The sequence below is a fragment of the Cygnus olor genome, chromosome 23 (genome assembly GCF_009769625.2).
Source record: "Cygnus olor isolate bCygOlo1 chromosome 23, bCygOlo1.pri.v2, whole genome shotgun sequence".
In the NCBI taxonomy this organism is placed as follows: Eukaryota; Metazoa; Chordata; class Aves; order Anseriformes; family Anatidae; genus Cygnus; species Cygnus olor.
Genome location: NC_049191.1, coordinates 4,568,353 through 4,586,233, shown reverse-complemented (window position 1 = coordinate 4,586,233; position 17,881 = coordinate 4,568,353). Strand labels below are relative to the sequence as shown.

General features: G+C 66.7%; 1 protein-coding gene across 1 annotated transcript; it reads left to right on the top strand.

Moving 5' to 3' along the window:
• Positions 1–5,938: 5,938 nt before the first annotated feature.
• Positions 5,939–17,736, top strand: LOC121059060 (transcription factor E2F2-like). The gene is given in 8 exon segments (XM_040535425.1): positions 5,939–6,134; positions 9,370–9,720; positions 14,530–14,617; positions 14,862–15,080; positions 15,177–15,335; positions 15,541–15,655; positions 15,943–15,979; positions 15,982–17,736. Coding segments are annotated over 8 exon segments (1,563 nt in total). The 3' UTR covers positions 16,380–17,736.
• Positions 17,737–17,881: the final 145 nt, after the last annotated feature.

The window sequence follows — 17,881 nt, the reverse complement described above, 5'->3', positions numbered from 1 at the left end:
TATGTGACCCCCCCCCGAGGAAGGGGTGCTAATGGGCTGCAGCTGCCCAGCCTCTGATTAGGGCTGCCTGGAGCCTTGCCCTTCCCTGGGGGGCTGCTGCTTTGTGCCCCCCCTTCTGTCCCCGTCCCTGGGGCAGCGACGTGGGGGCAGCGCCCTGGGGAAGGGCTGCTTGGAGCAGAAATGTGCCCCCCCCCCCCCCCCCCCCCCCCCAATACGAGCCTTGCGATTCCCCTCTGGCCCCGAAGCAGATGTGACCCAAGCCTTGGGCTGGCTCAGCTGCGGGGTGGCTGCAGCACAGCTGGGCCGGATCCTGCTCCCCGGGGAGGGCAACTGGCTGCTCAACCCCCCCGGCAGCACCGTCACCTCTGCCCCCTGCTCCTGGGGTCAGGGGCACGGCGCTGGTGGCATCGGGGTGTCCCCAAATCTCCGCAGCCTCCAGGTGAGACGGGTTGGAGGAGGAGGAGGAGGAGGAGGAAGGCAGCAGGGGGGCTCGTGCGGATGTGCAAACCTCTCCCCAGTGTGCCCGCTGCCCCCCCAGAGCACCTTGCCCCCGTGGGCTGATGCGGGGCCGTGGGCGTCCGGCCGAAAACCACCGCTGCGTTCCCTGGAAAAGGGACGGGGACGGCTCCGCACCCGACATCGACATACGTCCGTGTGCCCCAAACCACCTCTGGGACCACCGGGGGGGGGGAATGGGGAGCATCGGTGTGTCCCTCTGCCCTCTTGTCCCCACAGCCGGAGGCTCAGGACCTTGTTTCTGCTCGTGTGGCTGAAAAATCACAATTATCCCACAGCGATGGTCAGTGAGACCCCAATGACACAGCGGGGCCGCCCGCACCCCCAGCCTGGGGGGGGGCTCAGGGGGTCCGCTCCCCGTGCCCCTTGTTGGGGACTGGGATTCCCGGGTATGGCAGCGCCACGGGCTCGGTGCCAGCTCCTGGTGGCCATGTCCCATTGCAGCCACCCCATGATTCCCAGACCCCCTGCAGTGGGGACAGCATCGGGGACAAACCCCGTGTGTGCCACCGGTGCTGGGACCCCCACGCCGTCTCCCTTCACAGGGCTGTGGCGTGGCGCCGATGCTTTCCTTGGAAATCCTGATTTATTTTTTTTTTAAAGGGAAAAAATACTAAAAATAGCCCCCGCTGCTCCACTGGGGCCGGGACGGACGTTACGGGGCGGCTTTCTCCTAAGAACCCCCCCCCCCACCCCGCATCCCTCCCGAAACCCTCGGCACCACTACGGCCGTTTTGCTGCAACCCTCGGTTCGCTTTCGTCTGGGGAATGAAAGGATGGGGGGGAAAAAGAAAAAAAAAAAAAAAAAAAAAACGGGGGGGGGGGAGGCAAAAAAAAAAAAAAAGTGGGGTGCTGGGAAAGCGGCCCCGAGCGGGGTGCCGGTGGTGGTGGCGGTGGCCGGGCCGGCTCTTGGCAGCCGGGAGTCTGATGCAATCGGCGGCGCGGTTCCCCACCTGTATTTGCCATTGTGTGCCCGGAGCTGTTTGCAGGTGTTTGCTGGCGCCGCGCTGTCTGAGCCGCACTTCCCTCCTCCTCCTCCCGCTGCCGGCCCGGCCAAGGCCTCCCGGCCCGCCGCCAGCCGCCGCCGCGCTGGGACCCAGCACACGCACACGCGTGGCCTTGTGCGCGCCTGCACGGCTGGGGCTCGCTCGTGGCGCGCGCCCGCGTGAGCTTGCACGCCCGCGGCGCTCGTGGCCGCGCGTGGGAGCAGGGCTCCGACACGGCTGTGCTTGGCCGTGTGCCGGTGTGCACGCACGGCCGCTGCATGCATGAGGTTTTACGTGCAAATGCACACACACGCATGCTTGCACACGCGTGTGTTCACGGCGCGGGCGTGCAGATACACGTACCTGCTCCCGTGAGGGCACGCACGTGTGCACACGCACGCTGGCAGAGACACGTGTGCATCCCCCCCCCCCCCCCGAGCTCAGCAGCCCCTCACGTGCTCTGCTGGGACATACGTGTGCGTGCACGAGGGCACCAACACACACGCACTGCTGCTGGGGTGCAGCTCACACGCGTGTGCACGCCCTCAACAGGAGCACATGCATGCACACCCAGATGTGTGTGCACAACTCCCGTGAACACATGCATGCTTGCATGCACACACACGTGCATGCACCCACCCACGCGTGCAGGCACCCACATGCATGTGCATGCACACACACGCATGTGCACACACGTGTGCATCCAGCAGGGACAGCCACACGCACAAAAGCACCGTGCAGTGGCGGGGCCGGCTCGGGGCTGCTGCTGCCTTTTGGGTTCCTGCTCAGCCCCCCAGCAGCCCCTTCCCCTCCGACCCCCCCGGGACCACCGGGCGGCCCTGGGCCCCCCATGTGCAGCCCCAAAATTTGCCAGGACCTGGATCTGAGCTCCCCGTGCCTCAGTTTCCCCATCCACACGGAGGGAAGGGGCAGCAGCTCCAGGAGGCAAACTGGGACAGGGGAGGGGCGCTGCTGGGGTAACTGGGAACGGCTGGCGGCGGTACTGGACCAGCCCGGCTCCGGAAGCGCTGGCACGCGTCCCACGTCCCCTCTCCTTTCCCACCAGTGTCCCTCTGGTTTCAAACTGAAGCCAGACCGGTTTGGGGGACTGACTCCACATTAACCCCTCCGGCTCCGGGACGCTGCTCTGGTTCTTCCCAGCTCCGTGCCCCCATCCTTGGGGTTAGCAGGGATGTCACAGGGCACGGCGGGGTGGTGGCACACCGTCTGCTGCTTGTCACCGTGAGGTCACGCTGCACGGCTCTGCCAGCGCCCACCACGGCTTCTCCGCTCAGCACCAGGAGGGTGAGGGGGCTCTGCTGCCCCCCGGGATGTCCACAGTGGGGGGGGGGCAATGGGGTCGGATCTGACATGGGGCCACCAGGACCACCCTGACCGCCCGTGCCCCCTGTGGCCACCAGCGTGAGCAGGACGTGAACACCGCCCCACAGCATCGCCCACCGGTGAGGTGGGGAGGGGGGCAGCAGGGGGGGGCACGTCCACGTCCACAGCCCAGTGGCTGCGGGGGGACCCCCAGGCTCCCCACCAGGACGCCTGGGACCACCGGGACCACATCTCCAAGTTGTCCCCGGGACACTTCCTCGCCTCCATCGCGGTCACCCTTCGCCCCCACGGTGGGGATGATCCTCGCTCATCAGGACCCCGAAGCCCCCGCAGAAGGTGAGCGTTGGCTGCCCCCACCGCCGGCCCCGCTGCCCCTTCCCTCGCCTTTCCCTTTTCCCATCCCTTTTGTTGCCTCCGGGACGGGGCTGTGAAACCCCACAGCTCCATTTGCTGGGGGAGAGACGCCCCAAGAACCATCACGCATGGGGAGGGAGGCCCCCTGCTCACGTCTGGGCAGGGGCTTCATCCACAGCAGCCGCTGGAGAAGCCACGAGGGTTTCTGTTCTGCACCTGGGGGGGCAGCTGGTGGCCTGGCGGCGGTGGCCACGTGCCCCTCGGTTCTGCCCCGGCCTCCTCCCCCTGTGCCCCCTCGGGTCCCTCGTCCAGCCGGGCAGTGCCGTGGGGGGGGTTCGAGGTGGTGCCCAGCTGGCACAGAGCCGTGGTGTGGGCTGCCGTGAGCCGGGCTGGGGGCCTGCAGCATCTCCCCACCCCCCTGTCCCCCTCCATCCTGCCAGGTGTGCCCCCCCCAGTCCCTGCACCCCTCTGTCTGCCTCCAGGTGTCCCTTGCTCCCTGCACCCCGAGTCCTTCTGTCTCCCCACCCCTCCTTTCTGCACCCCCAGGTCCCTCCATCCCTCTGGCCCTGGGTCCCTTCATTCCCCTGGCCCTGTGCCCCTCCATCCCTGTGTCCCTGTGTCCCCCCACATCCCTGTGTCCCCGTGTCCCCTCCATCCCTGTGTCCCCCCACATCCCTGTGTCCCCCCATCCCTGTGTCCCCTCATTACACTATCCTTCTGTCCCTCCTCCAAACCTGTGTCCCCACATCCCCCCATCCCTGTGTCCCTTCACCCCCGTGTCCCTCTGTCCCTCGTCCGTCCCTCTGTCCCCCCATCCCTCTGTCCCTCGTCCATCCCGGTGTCCCCCATCCTGTCCCTCTGTCCCTCCATCCCCGTGTCCCTGTGTCCCCTCACCCCCCCATGTCCCTCTCTCCCTCCTCCATCCCTGTGTCTCCCTGTCCCTCCATCCCTGTGTCCCCCCATGTCCCTCTGTCCCTCCTCCATCTCCGTGTCCCTCTGTCCCTCTGTCCCTCTGTCCCTCCATCCCCGTGTCCCTGTGTCCCCTCACCCCCCCGTGTCCCTCTGTCCCTCCTCCATCCCCATGTCCCTCTGTCCCTCTGTCCCCCTGTCCCTCAATCCCCGTGTCCCCCCGTGTCCCCCCGTGTCCCTCTGTCCCTCCTCCATCCCCGTGTCCCTCTGTCCCTCTGTCCCTCTGTCCCTCCATCCCCGTGTCCCTCCCTCCCTCCCGGTCCCGCGGGGGGGCCGGGGCCGGGCGCGGTGCCGCAGCTCGCTGCTGCCGCCCCCAGGGCCGAGGAGGAAGAGCCGGGGCCGGCAGCGCTGCCAGAGCCGGGGGGGCTGCTCCGGGGTGCTCCCCCCGTGGGGACCACCAGGGCCACCCCCGCTGTCCCCTCCCCGTGTGTCGCAGCAGGGTGGCCACCAACCATGGGGCAGGGGTCCCGTGGCCACCACCAGCCCCCAGGCAGGGGGTCCTTATGGCCACCACCGACCACCAGGTAGGGGTCCCCGTGGCCGTCACCAACCATGGGGCAGGGGTCCCGTGGCCACCACCAGCCATCAGACAGGGGTCCCCATGGCCACCATCAACCATTGGGTAGGGGTCCCATGGCCACCACCAACCATGGGGCAGGGGTCCCATGGCCACCACCAACCATGGGGCAGGGGTCCCCATGGCCACCACCAACCATCAGACAGGGGTCCCCATGGCCACCATCAACCATTGGGTAGGGGTCCCATGGCCACCACCAACCATGGGGCAGGGGTCCCATGGCCACCACCAACCATGGGGCAGGGGTCCCCATGGCCACCACCAACCATCAGACAGGGGTCCCCATGGCCACCATCAACCATTGGGTAGGGGTCCCATGGCCACCACCAACCATGGGGCAGGGGTCCCGTGGCCACCACCAGCCATCAGACAGGGGTCCCCATGGCCACCATCAACCATTGGGTAGGGGTCCCATGGCCACCACCAACCATGGGGCAGGGGTCCCATGGCCACCACCAACCATGGGGCAGGGGTCCCCATGGCCACCACCAGCCATCAGACAGGGGTCCCCATGGCCACCACCAACCATCAGACAGGGGTCCCCATGGCCACCATCAACCATTGGGTAGGGGTCCCATGGCCACCACCAACCATGGGGCAGGGGTCCCGTGGCCACCACCAACCATCAGACAGGGGTCCCCATGGCCACCATCAACCATTGGGTAGGGGTCCCATGGCCACCACCAACCATGGGGCAGGGGTCCCATGGCCACCACCAACCATGGGGCAGGGGTCCCCATGGCCACCACCAACCATCAGACAGGGGTCCCCATGGCCACCATCAACCATTGGGTAGGGGTCCCATGGCCACCACCAACCATGGGGCAGGGGTCCCGTGGCCACCACCAGCCATCAGACAGGGGTCCCCATGGCCACCATCAACCATTGGGTAGGGGTCCCATGGCCACCACCAACCATGGGGCAGGGGTCCCATGGCCACCACCAACCATGGGGCAGGGGTCCCCATGGCCACCACCAGCCATCAGACAGGGGTCCCCATGGCCACCACCAACCATCAGACAGGGGTCCCCATGGCCACCATCAACCATTGGGTAGGGGTCCCATGGCCACCACCAACCATGGGGCAGGGGTCCCGTGGCCACCACCAACCATCAGACAGGGGTCCCCATGGCCACCATCAACCATTGGGTAGGGGTCCCATGGCCACCACCAACCATTGGGTAGGGGTCCCATGGCCACCACCAACCATGGGGCAGGGGTCCCCGTGGTCACCACCAACCATCAGACAGGGGTCCCCATGGCCACCACCAACCACTGGGTAGGGGTCCCCATGGCCACCACCACCAACCATCGGGCAAGGGGTCCTGTGGCCACCACCAACCACCAGGCAGGGGTCCTCGTGGCCACCACCAACCATCAGACAGGAGGTCCTTTTTTGTCCTTCCCCAGCCCAAAAGCAGGAGAATTTGGACAAAACGAGTGCTTCCTACAAAAGCCATCGGTGGGCGGAGGGCAGGAGGCCAGAAGAGGATTCCACCCACCCCCCCCAGCCTGCAGCTGGTCGGGGCAGAGATCTGCACTTTGCTCCCGCTATCAGCACGTAAGGGCTGGGAGGTTCTTCTCCAGGGTGCTGGGCTGGGTTTGTGGGGTGCTGGAGGCAGGATTGGTGCCTGGTGCTGCCCGTGGGGCCGCGGCGCTGCGATAACCCTCCCAGCGGGACAGTGGCAGGGACGGCTGTCCCTCCCCGGTGGCATTTCGGGGGGGCTTCCTGGAGGCCTCCAGCCACGGGACAGGCTTTTCCCCCAGGAATCTCAGCAGGATCAGGCCCCGGTCCTTGGATTCCTGCAGCAGGGCCGTGCTCCTGGTGGGGGGACGCGGTGCCCCCCCTGCCGCGGGGCTTTTTGTTCCACCTCGAAGCCGCTGCACGGTTTTGGGTGTCTGTCCCCCCCCCAGTTGTGGTCTGGTGCCCGTCCCCGTCCCCTTTTCACAGCGGAGGCCGTGGTGCTTGTGTCTGCGTGCCCGTCTTCTCGGGGGGGGGCTGGTAAGAAAGTCCTCCCTGCGCCTGAGCTGCAGCCCTGAGAGCGGGGGGCTTTGGGATTGGAGCAGGGACTTGGGGGGAACCAGCCTCAATGGGTTAAACTCGGGGACTGTTTGGGGTGAAAACACAGAGATTTGGGCTCCTGAGGCCAAATCTGCTGCTGCTGACTCCCTGTTGGAGCACCCACCCCCCGTACACCCCCACCTGCACAGTCCCCATCCCAGTCCCAGTCCCAGTCCCAGTCTCTGTCCCAGTCCCAGTCTCCATCCCTGTCCCAGTCTCAGTCCCCATCCCTGTCCTAGTCTCAGTCCCAGTCCCCATCGCAGTCTGTCCCAGTTCCTATCCCAGTCCCAGTCCCCGTCCCTGTCCCAGTCTGTCCCAGTCCCAGTCCCCATCCCAGTCTGTCCCAGTTCCTATCCCAGTCCCAGTCCCCGTCCCTGTCCCAGTCTGTCCCAGTCCCAGTCCCCATCCCAGTCTGTCCCAGTTCCTATCCCAGTCCCAGTCCCCGTCCCTGTCCCAGTCTGTCCCAGTCCCAGTCCCCATCCCAGTCTGTCCCAGTTCCTATCCCAGTCCCAGTCTCAGTCCCATTCCCAGTCTGTCCCAGTCCCAGTCCCCATCCCAGTCTGTCCCAGTTCCTATCCCAGTCCCAGTCCCCGTCCCTGTCCCAGTCTGTCCCAGTCCCAGTCCCCATCCCAGTCTGTCCCAGTTCCTATCCCAGTCCCAGTCCCCGTCCCTGTCCCAGTCTGTCCCAGTCCCAGTCCCCATCCCAGTCTGTCCCAGTTCCTATCCCAGTCCCAGTCTCAGTCCCATTCCCAGTCTGTCCCAGTCCCAGTCCCCATCCCAGTCTGTCCCAGTTCCTATCCCAGTCCCAGTCCCCGTCCCTGTCCCAGTCTGTCCCAGTTCCTATCCCAGACCCAGTCCCCGTCCCATTCCCAGTCTGTCCCAGTCCCAGTCCCCATCCCAGTCTGTCCCAGTTCCTATCCCAGTCCCAGTCCCCGTCCCGGTCCCAGTCTGTCCCAGTCCCAGTCCCCATCCCAGTCTGTCCCAGTTCCTATCCCAGTCCCAGTCCCCGTCCCTGTCCCAGTCTGTCCCAGTCCCAGTCCCCATCCCAGTCTGTCCCAGTTCCTATCCCAGTCCCAGTCTCAGTCCCATTCCCAGTCTGTCCCAGTCCCAGTCCCCATCCCAGTCTGTCCCAGTTCCTATCCCAGTCCCAGTCCCCGTCCCTGTCCCAGTCTGTCCCAGTCCCAGTCCCCATCCCAGTCTGTCCCAGTTCCTATCCCAGTCCCAGTCCCCGTCCCTGTCCCAGTCTGTCCCAGTCCCAGTCCCCATCCCAGTCTGTCCCAGTTCCTATCCCAGTCCCAGTCTCAGTCCCAGTCCCAGTCTGTCCCAGTCCCAGTCCCCATCCCAGTCTGTCCCAGTTCCTATCCCAGTCCCAGTCCCCGTCCCTGTCCCAGTCTGTCCCAGTTCCTATCCCAGACCCAGTCCCCGTCCCATTCCCAGTCTGTCCCAGTCCCAGTCCCCATCCCAGTCTGTCCCAGTTCCTATCCCAGTCCCAGTCCCCGTCCCTGTCCCAGTCTGTCCCAGTCCCAGTCCCCATCCCAGTCTGTCCCAGTTCCTATCCCAGTCCCAGTCTCAGTCCCATTCCCAGTCTGTCCCAGTCCCAGTCCCCATCCCAGTCTGTCCCAGTTCCTATCCCAGTCCCAGTCTCAGTCCCATTCCCAGTCTGTCCCAGTCCCAGTCCCCATCCCAGTCTGTCCCAGTTCCTATCCCAGTCCCAGTCCCCGTCCCTGTCCCAGTCTGTCCCAGTCCCAGTCCCCATCCCAGTCTGTCCCAGTTCCTATCCCAGACCCAGTCCCCGTCCCTGTCCCAGTCTGTCCCAGTCCCAGTCCCCATCCCAGTCTGTCCCAGTTCCTATCCCAGTCCCAGTCTCAGTCCCATTCCCAGTCTGTCCCAATCCCAGTCCCTGTCCCACTCCCAGTCCCTGTCCCAGTCCCTGTCCCAGTCCCCATCCCAGTTTGTCCCAGTCCCAGTCCCCATCTGTCCCAGTCCCCACCCGCCGAGAACCCGAGCAGGTGGTGCCAAGGAAGCCCCGCCCCCTACTTTGCATACGAAGCCCCTCCCCTCCCTCCCGCGCGGCTCCGCGGGCTGCCGCGGGGCGGGGCGGCGGCGGCGGCAGCCAATCAGCGCGCGGCGTTTTCCGCGGGAAATCCGAATTTCGCGGCACGGCGTTTGGCGCTTAAAAAAAAAAAAAAAAAAGGTTAAAAAAACCCGGGGCGAGCGAGGAGGAAAAGCAGCGGCCGGCACGGAGGGGGGGGACACAACCGCGGGGGGGGGCACCGGGCCGCGCCGCCCCCGGCCCCATCCGGGCCGAGCGAGCTGATTTTGGGGCTAAACGCGGCGATTCTGGGGCTAAACGCGGTGTTTTTAGGGCCGAGCGCGCCTTTTCCGCCTTGCTTTTTCCTGCCCCCCCCCCCGCGCCTTTTTTCTTTTTAATTTATTTTTTTATTATTTTTTTCTGGGGTGTTTAGGTCCGCGCCCGGCGGGTTCCCACGACCCCCCCCCCCCCCCCCCAAAAAAAAAAAAAAGTGCCGCCGGTGATGTCGTGACCCCCCGGCCCCGCGGAGCCGCCCGGTTCTACCCCCCCCCCGCCAGCTCCCTCCCCCGGGCCGGCTTCTCGGAAGGACTTTGCAATGCTGCGGCTGCCCCGGGGAGTGTCCCCAGCCCCGGGGGGGGGCGCGGCCCTCCCGCCCCCCTCTGCCCAGCGCCCCCCCAAAAAAGCCGTGCCGGCCATGGGCTCCTCGGAGCGGGGGGGCTCCGCTTTGTGCAGCCCCCCGCTGCCCGCAGCCTGCTGCAGCCGGGGCTCCTCGCAGGGGGGGGGCTGCGGGGCCGCTCCCCGGGGGGGGGGGTGCCTCTTCGCCACCCCCCAGAGCCCCCACCTCAGGACCCTCCGATCGGCCTCGGCGGGACGGCTGCCGGTAAGGTGTCTGCACCCCCGACCCTGCTTTATTTTTTTTTTTTTCGGGGGGGGGGGGAGGGTGTTGGGGGGCTGCCGGCTCGGTGCAAGGAGGGGACAGGGTGGGGAGCAAGGAGGAGGGGGAGGGGGGCGATGCCAGGAGGCCCCCCCAGGTCGTGCAGCTGTTATGGGGGGGTCCCTCTGCACCGCCGGGCCTGGGGGGGGGTGGGGGGGGCAGGGCTCGGGCGTTTCTCAACTTCCCCGGCTGCCTCCCGCCTTCCTCTTTTCTACATTTTTCTGCCTTTTTTTACATTTTTATTTCCCCCCCCACTCCCGCTCCGGGTTGCTGCCGTGACCCGTCCCCGGGGGGGGGGGGACACACGGGGCTGGGGCGTTGCAGCTCCGCTGCCCAAGCTTGGTTCCCGCGGGGTTCGCAGTGGCGTTTTGTGGGGGCTCGACGTGAAACCATCCTCTTCCTCCTTGGGAGGAAGGAGCCGAGCTGGGAGCTGGTTTATTTTTATTTTTTGGGGAGCTGTTTTATTTTTTTATTTTATTTTTTTTTCGGGGGGGGGGGGGGGGGGATGTTGGTGACAGCCCCATTTGGCCGTGTCACCCAGCGCTGGGCTGTGCTCGCAGAACCCGTGGGTCCCGATGGGGAAACTGAGGCCGCCCCATGCCTGGTATTGGGGCCCGGTTCTCCTGGGGGCCCCCCCCCCAAATCTGCCCGGCCCCGCTGGCAGCTGGGGCTGGCATTTAATTCCTGCCGGCCCCGGGCGCGCGTCCAGCCCTCACTGTGAGCCTCTGTTCTCCCTGGTGCTGGAGCCATCCCAGGCCCCGCTCGCTCCCATCAGCGTCTCGATTTATTTGGTTATTCCCCCCTTCCGTGGTCGCTGAAGCCTGGTGCCAGCTGGGGACGGCGCTGCGGTGGGGGCAGAGGTTTTTTTTTTTTTTTTTTTTTTTTTTTTTTTTTTTTTTTTTTTTCCTCCTTGCTCCCCCCACCCCGTGCTGCCCGGTGTGGGTCTGTCCTGGCTGCTGCCTTCTGCACGGCCCCATCCCGGGGGGGCTGCGGGGCCACCTGTCCCCTCCCCGGCTTTGGGAGCTGCTTTTTGGCCGCCGTTGTCTCCGCACAGCGTGGGATGCCGTGTCCTGCTGCCGGGGGTGGTTGTGTTGAGAGACACGCAGTCCCCCCCCCCCCCCTTCCAATAAAACACCCCAAATCCCCCCAAACACAGCGCCTGCGTTGCCGCAGAGCTTTTCAGGGGGCCCTTCGGCATCGGCACCCCTGCTCGGTGCTGTGTCCGGGGGATGCTCGGGGTGCTCCTTGCCCACGTCCCCCCGCCCTGCGTGGCTCTGGGGGGGGTCGTGTGATGCTGGGGGCACCGCTCGCTCTGTGCTGGGGGGTCCTGGTCCGTCCCCACTGCTGGACGTGGGGCACGCATCGAGGCGGGGACCCCGCTCCTGGGGACCCTGCTCCTGGGGACCCCGCCGCGGTGGCTCGTGGCCGCGGTGGCTCGTGGCCGTGGTGGCTCGGGCACGCTCCCAAGCACCACCTTTGTGTGCAGACCCGGGGCCAGCAGATAAGGAGCGCCTCCTCCCCGCTCCCACCTGCCTGTGGGACTCGTGCCATACGAATAGGGACGCTTGCTCCAGCTGCCTCGCACGGCCGTGGCCAGGAGCCCACCCCGGGTTGTCCCCTGTGTCCCCTTGCAGAAAGGCAGGCCGGGTGGCCCCCGTGGCCCCAAAAGACCCCAGGTTTCCCTCGGTGTCTGACTTGGGGACCCCAGAATTGGTAAACGGGTCTCCCCCCCCCTTGCACACGTCTATTTCAGAGCCGTGTTGGCCGGTGCCGATCCCACCCGACCGTTGGCCATATGGGATCTCTATAGGGTCTCTGTAGGGCTGCCAAGGAGCCTCGGGGAGCACCTCAGCCCTGCAGGAGGTGGGGGTCCCGGCCCTCCCTGCCTCCTCCGTGCTGGGGAAAAGGGGTTCAGAGTCCGCTGTGGGTTCGGTGCGAGCGGGCAGGGCAAGGCCGCCTGTGCAAAGAGCGGCTGGCGCTGGGGGGGTGGCAGCACCGGGGAACAGAATGGAGCCCCTTTCCCCTTGGGGGGGGCAGTGAAACCCTCAGCAGCCCCCCAGCTTTACTGGGGGGACCCAGGGGGTTTCCCCATCCCACCCTGATCCCACAGCCACCCACCAGAGGGGTGACTTTGGGGTGCCGCAGATGGGTGTGAGGGTGGTGGCACCCAGTGGGCACCCACCCCGCTGCCAGGGCTCCTTCTGGCTCCGTGCCCCCCCCCCCAGCTTCTCTCCCTCAGGAACTTCCCTTCCCTCCCCGCTCTGCGCAGGATTTGGGGTTTTTGGAGGGGTCGGAGGTGCCCCAAGACCCTCAGAGGGGCAGCGGTACCCCAGGGTGATGCTGTCCTCATCACGGGCCCGATCCTGCCCAACTCCCCATCCTACAGCCAGGGGCTGAACCCCCCCCTCCCCACCTCCAGCCCCCCCAAAATCTGGCTTTAGCTGGGGGCTCTGCAAAAAAAACAAACAAACACCCCCCCTATATCCTAAAAAGCAGGGAGGGCGGCATCCCAGGACCGGACCCAGCACCCTTGGCACCGCCGTGTCCCCGGCACGGTGGCGGGGACCCCGGGGTGCCCGTGCCACCCCCAGCCGGGCGCGTCGTGCCCCCCCTTTACCCACCCCTTACTTCGGGTGCTGCGTTTCCCACGCCCCGGGGAGCGTGGGGGGGGCGGCGGGGCTGGCTCCGGGGTGGGGGGGGGCCCTGGGTGTGTGTGTGTGTTTTTGGTGGGGTGGCGGTGACGGGCAGAGCCCGGGCAAGCCCGGGGAAGGCAGCGGCGCTGTTGAAACCCAGCGTTGGCAGGAGGAGCGCCCGCGGCCCCCGGGGGGAGAGGTTGCTCTGATGCTTGGGCTGGGCGCTGGGTGTAGCCCCTGGCGCCGGGGCTGTTGGCAGGAGGAGCTGGCGGGGGGCCCGGACCCCCCCCCCCTTTTTTTTTTTTTTTTTTTCTATTCCCCCCCAAACACCTCAGGCTCCTGCTGGAGCTTCCTTTCCCACCCCCAGCACTGTATCGGGGCACTGCGGTGCCCCCCCTCCCAGGCAGAGATGGGTTGGGGGTGGTGTGGGGGGGTCCTGTGGTGTCCTCTGGGGTGTGGGGCTCGGGGTTTGGCTGCCTGCTCTGGTCTTTCTGTCCTGTCCCCCCCCCCGGCTCTGGCTGTGCCTGCTCAGCTGTCGTGTGCCTAATCCTGCCCGGCCGGGGGGGGTGGCAGCTGGGACGCAGGAGGGGACCCCCTTGTCCATTGTCCTTGGTGGCCGTGTCCCAGCCCTGGCTGGAGCCCCCCCAGCTGCACGAGGGGTCCAAGTTGTCCCCCCGCCGGCCGTGCCCCCTGCTTTGCTCCGTGCCTCAGTTTCCCCACTGCTCCGGGAGAGGGGGAGCAGCCAAAGCCCTGCACCGGGCTCTTGGTGACAGGGACACGGGGGTGGCCACAGATGGGGGTGTCCACAGGGGCCAGGGTTCGGGTGCCAGCAGGAGGGGGGCCCTGGATGTGTCCCTCCCGCCCCGTTCCCATCCCAAATCTCGCTAAATCTCGCTGGCAGATGCTCGGGGTCTGCTCTGGGGCAGGCGTTTCCCATGCGCTCCCCTGTTCCCCATTGGGGTGCCGGCAGCTCGGGGGGCAGAGCCGGGGATTGGGGCAAACCTGCTCGGGTGGGGGGGGGGGGGGGGAGGCAGCGAATTCCCACAGGAGCTCGGGAGGGACCTGGCTCCCTGGGGGGGCGGAAAACAGCCCCTGGCGCCTCTCCTGCCCCTCCCCACAAAGCTGGGTGCGCTCCCCGGGGAGCCGGAGCTGTGCCGAGCCGCCACGGGGACCCGGCTGCCATGAGGGACGTGCTGGGGGGGGCCCTGTGGGACAGCCCGGCCTGGGAGCAGGTATGGGATGGGGGGGCGCTGGGGGGAGCGGGTGGAACTGGGGGGCAGCACTGGGGGGCTGCTTTCTGCTGCCGAGCCAAATTACATCCCCCCAGGTAAAGTCCCTTGGTTGCGTTTAGGGACGTGGGGGGTCCTTGTGCGCATTGCGGGGGGGGCGATTTGCTGACACCCCTGGCTCCGCTGTGCCCCTCCCTCTGCTTCCTGGGGTCTCTTATCCCAGAGTGATGCTGGAGGTTGGGGGGGCCCCTGGGGGTTACACCAAGGAGCTGCTTGGCAGGGTGTTCCCTCCCCGAGGACCCCACGGACCCCCCATGTTCCCCCCCCCCCCCCTTTGCTCCAGCTGGGTGCGGGTGGCTGGGGGCACCCACGGGTGGCTCCCAGGTGCGTGGTGGCAGCGGGGTCCCCTGTGCTGCCCGCACCCATGGCAGGGTGGGGGGGGGGGGGCGGAGCAGCCCCGTGCCCCTCAGACCACCCGGGGGGGGGGGGGGGGGGGGGAGGGGACAGGATCCGGTTCGCCGCCCCCTCCCAGCAGCCGCGGGGTGCCAGCACCTCCCGTTCCCAGGGCTCGGCCCCCGGAGCCGTGCCAGCAGCTGGGGGCGAGGGGAAATCCCTGCGGCTTCCCCGGGCAGGGCTGGGGCGCCGGGCAGGAAGAGGGCAGGAAGCGATCGGGGGGGGGCCCCACCCCCCCCCCCCAACCATCCCTGGTGGCCCCATCACCTGCACGGGGGTGCTGAGCGGGAGCGCATCCCACAAGGGGTGTTGGAGGCAGGCGGGTGTCTCGCGTGGTGTCCCCAGCCTGCGGCGGTGCCCAGGGCTCCGCGATGCTCCGGGGGGGGGCTCCGGGGGGAGCCCGGTCCTGCCCCAATGCGGGCTTTTCTCTCCTGCTCCAGGCCAAGAGGAAACTGGACCTGGAGGGCCTCGACTTCCGCACGCCCAAGGGGAAGGGCAGGGCGCTGGTGCAGGTCCCCAGCCCCAGGAGTAAGTTGGGGAGCGACGGGAGGGGTGCTGGGGGGGGGCGGGGCAGACCCCACTTCCCAGAGCTGTGCAGGCAGAAACCCCTGGGGATGGGGCGGGGGGATCGATCTGGGCTATTTCTTGGGTGTTTTTCCACCAGCTTGGGGATTCCAGCAGGTTTAGCGACCCCAGCGTGGCCAGCCCCGTGCCACCTCCACCCCACGCTAAGGACCTCTTCTTGGGGGGGGGTCCTCTGCTTTCCCCGCAGCCCCCAAATCCCCCGGGAGAAGACGCGCTACGACACCTCGCTGGGGCTGCTCACCAAGAAGTTCATCCACCTGCTGAGCGAGTCGGCCGACGGCGTGCTGGACCTCAACCGCGCCGCCGAGGTGCTGGGGGTGCAGAAGCGGCGCATCTACGACATCACCAACGTGCTGGAGGGCATCCAGCTCATCCGCAAGAAGTCCAAGAACAACATCCAGTGGATGTAGGCGATGCTCGCGGGGGGGAGGACGGGCGCATGGGGATGGTTTTTGGAGGAGGTGCTTTCGGGGCCGGGGGTCCCTCACGTCTCCGCCCGCAGGGGGACGGGGATCTTCGAGGACGCGGCGGTGGCGGCCAAGCAGCAGGCGCTGCGCGGGGAGCTGGCCGAGCTGGCCAAGGCGGAGCGGGCGCTGGAGCAGCTCCTGCAGGACTGCGCCCTGCAGCTCCGGCACCTGACGGACCACGAGGACAACCAGAGATATCCTTGCCTGGGGAGATGCGTGGCCACGGGGGGTGGGGGACCCCTCCGAGTCCCTTTTCTCCCTTTCGCTTCCCTGCGGGGCCGTCCCGTGTGTCCTGGGGGGGTTCTCGGAGGTCGATACCTGGCGGCAGCGCTGTGGGATGGGGAATTGGGGCCGTCCCGCTCTTGGTCCTGCTTTTTCCTATACCTCGTCCTTGCCCACGCTGGCGTACGTCACCTACCAGGACCTCCGCACCATCAGCAACTTCCAGGAGCAGACGGTGATCGCCGTGAAGGCTCCCCCCGAGACGAGGCTGGAGGTGCCGGACATCAGCGAGGTGTGTGTGGGGCCAGGAGCTGTCCCCCGGCAGTGGGGTCAGTGCCGGGATGCTGCTGCCGTGCCGCACCGTGCCCCGCCGTGCCATCTGGGGCACTCATGGGTGCAGCCCAGCATTGCCCCGAGCGCTTTCGGGGTGTCTCCCTGGGGCTGTTTGACCCTGAGCGGATCCTTTAGGGGTTGTGGGTGTGGGGTGATGCCCTGCTGGGACCTCGCACAGGTTGGGGGCAGCGGGGTGGGCTCTGCGTGCCCCCTGGCTGCCCCCTGAGCCCTGCTCTGCCCGGCCAGGACAACCTGCAGCTCCACCTGAAGAGCACCAACGGCCCCTCGAGGTGTACCTGTGCCCGGAGGAGATCACAGAGGACAGCCCCACCAAGCAGCACGGCGTCCCCTCTGCTGCCACCCCACCCCCCCCCGCAGGACAGCAGCACCCACCCCTCCCTACAAAACAACCCCGAGCCCCCCAGCACATCCCCGCAGCCCCTCCACGGGCACCGTGCCCCATCCTTGTCCCCGTCCCTGCCCCTCTCCAGCCCGGGGGGCCCGGTTCCCTGCTGGAGGTGGGGACGGGGCTGCTGGGCTCCCCCCAGCACCTCCTGCAGCAGACGGAGGACCAGCTGCCCTGTGCCCCCTCCTACCTGGACTCGGCCCCCTTTGTCACCTTCTCACCCCCCCTGAGCAGGATGACTACCTCTGGGGCTGGAGGACGGCAAGGGCATCAGTGACCTCTTCGAGGCGTACGACCTGGGGGAGCTGCTGAAGAACTGAGCCTCTGCTCCCCGATGCCACCCCCCTTGCCTGCTGTCCTCCCCCCCCCCCCCCCCCCCGTGCCTGTCCCCCAGGTGGGTGGGATGGAGGCGCAGCAGCGCCTGGGTGGCTTTGCCTCGGTCATTGGTTGTCACCTGGGGGGGTTTGGGGGCCAGGACTGGTGCTCCCCTCCATCACCCCCACAGCCTCGAGGGCTGCTGGCAGACCTGGGGGGCCCTTTGGGTGCATGGCACGGGGTCAGGGGCACCCCAGCCCCCCGGGCAGCACAGAAACGCTGCCCAGAAGGGGCTTTGCTGTGTGTGGGGTCGCGTTTTGGGGCCGCTCCGGTTGCTCCCCAGTCCGACTGGTGCTTCGGGGTGGTGGCCGCTTGTTTGGATGGTGCGGGGCATGGCACAGCGCAGCTCTCCTGGGGTATGAGCTGATGGATGGAACGCCACCGAGGTGGTGCTTCCCCCTGCCCAGTAGCTGAAATATCCTTAAAAAAATTAGCATAGATGAAATCACCTTTTTGTTAAAGAGGGGAGGATGCTGAACCTCTTAAAACAGCCGCGGGCAAACCGCTTGCGGGGCGCAGAGCATCCCTCCTGCCTGTGCCAGCTCCCTGAGAGCTGTTGGTGCTGGGGGGGGGGGGGGTCTGAACTGGAGCTTAATGGGCAGGAGGTGGTGGTGACTGGGGCAGGGGGGAGCCGGGAGCAGGGCGGGGGGGTTGGCGGTGCGGCTGTGCCAGCGGCAGAGCCGGGTGCGCTGCGTACCCCTTGGTCCTTCCCAGCTGCGCCTCACACAGAGAAACCCAAGCTTTTCCCTAATATTACTGCTTTCCCCTTCCTCGCTGGGGGGCGCGGAGGCTCGGCCCCCTCTCCCCATGCTGGGATCAACCTGGAGCCGGTTCCCTGCGCTGATTTTTCCCCTGGGTGCGGGCACTGGGGCTGGATGCGGCTGCTCAGCTTTGGCTCACGGCCGCATCCAGCAGCAAGGATGTGTCGGGGGGGAAAATCCTGCCCCGGCCCCATCCCTCCCCTTGGGAACTTCGGGCAGAGTTCCTCCCTCCAGGCTTTTCCTCCTGCCCTTGTAAATTGTACCTTAATTATTGCACTGTATTTATACGGGACCCACCTTCGGCACGGCGCTGTCGAGGGTTTCTTTGGCGTTTTGGGTTTTTAAGCGAGTGTATTTAAGTCGTCCTTCCTCGAGTTTGCTCTCCTGCAGTTTGGCTTGGACGTGGTGTGGGTGAGGATGTGTTTTGTTGAAAAACTCGTGGCACTTGGTGTTTTTTGCTCGCGAGGGGATGAAATGAAATAAAACTTCTGAGTCAGAGGGGCTTGTTTTCCTCGAAGAAGCAAAACGTCGCGGTTTGCAGTGTGTTTCGGGGGAGGGAGGTGGTTTTGCTTCTGCTTTTGGTGGGGGGAAAAAGTCTGGTTTTAGGATTTCTGGCAGGTCAGCCTGCTCCATGGTGGGTGGA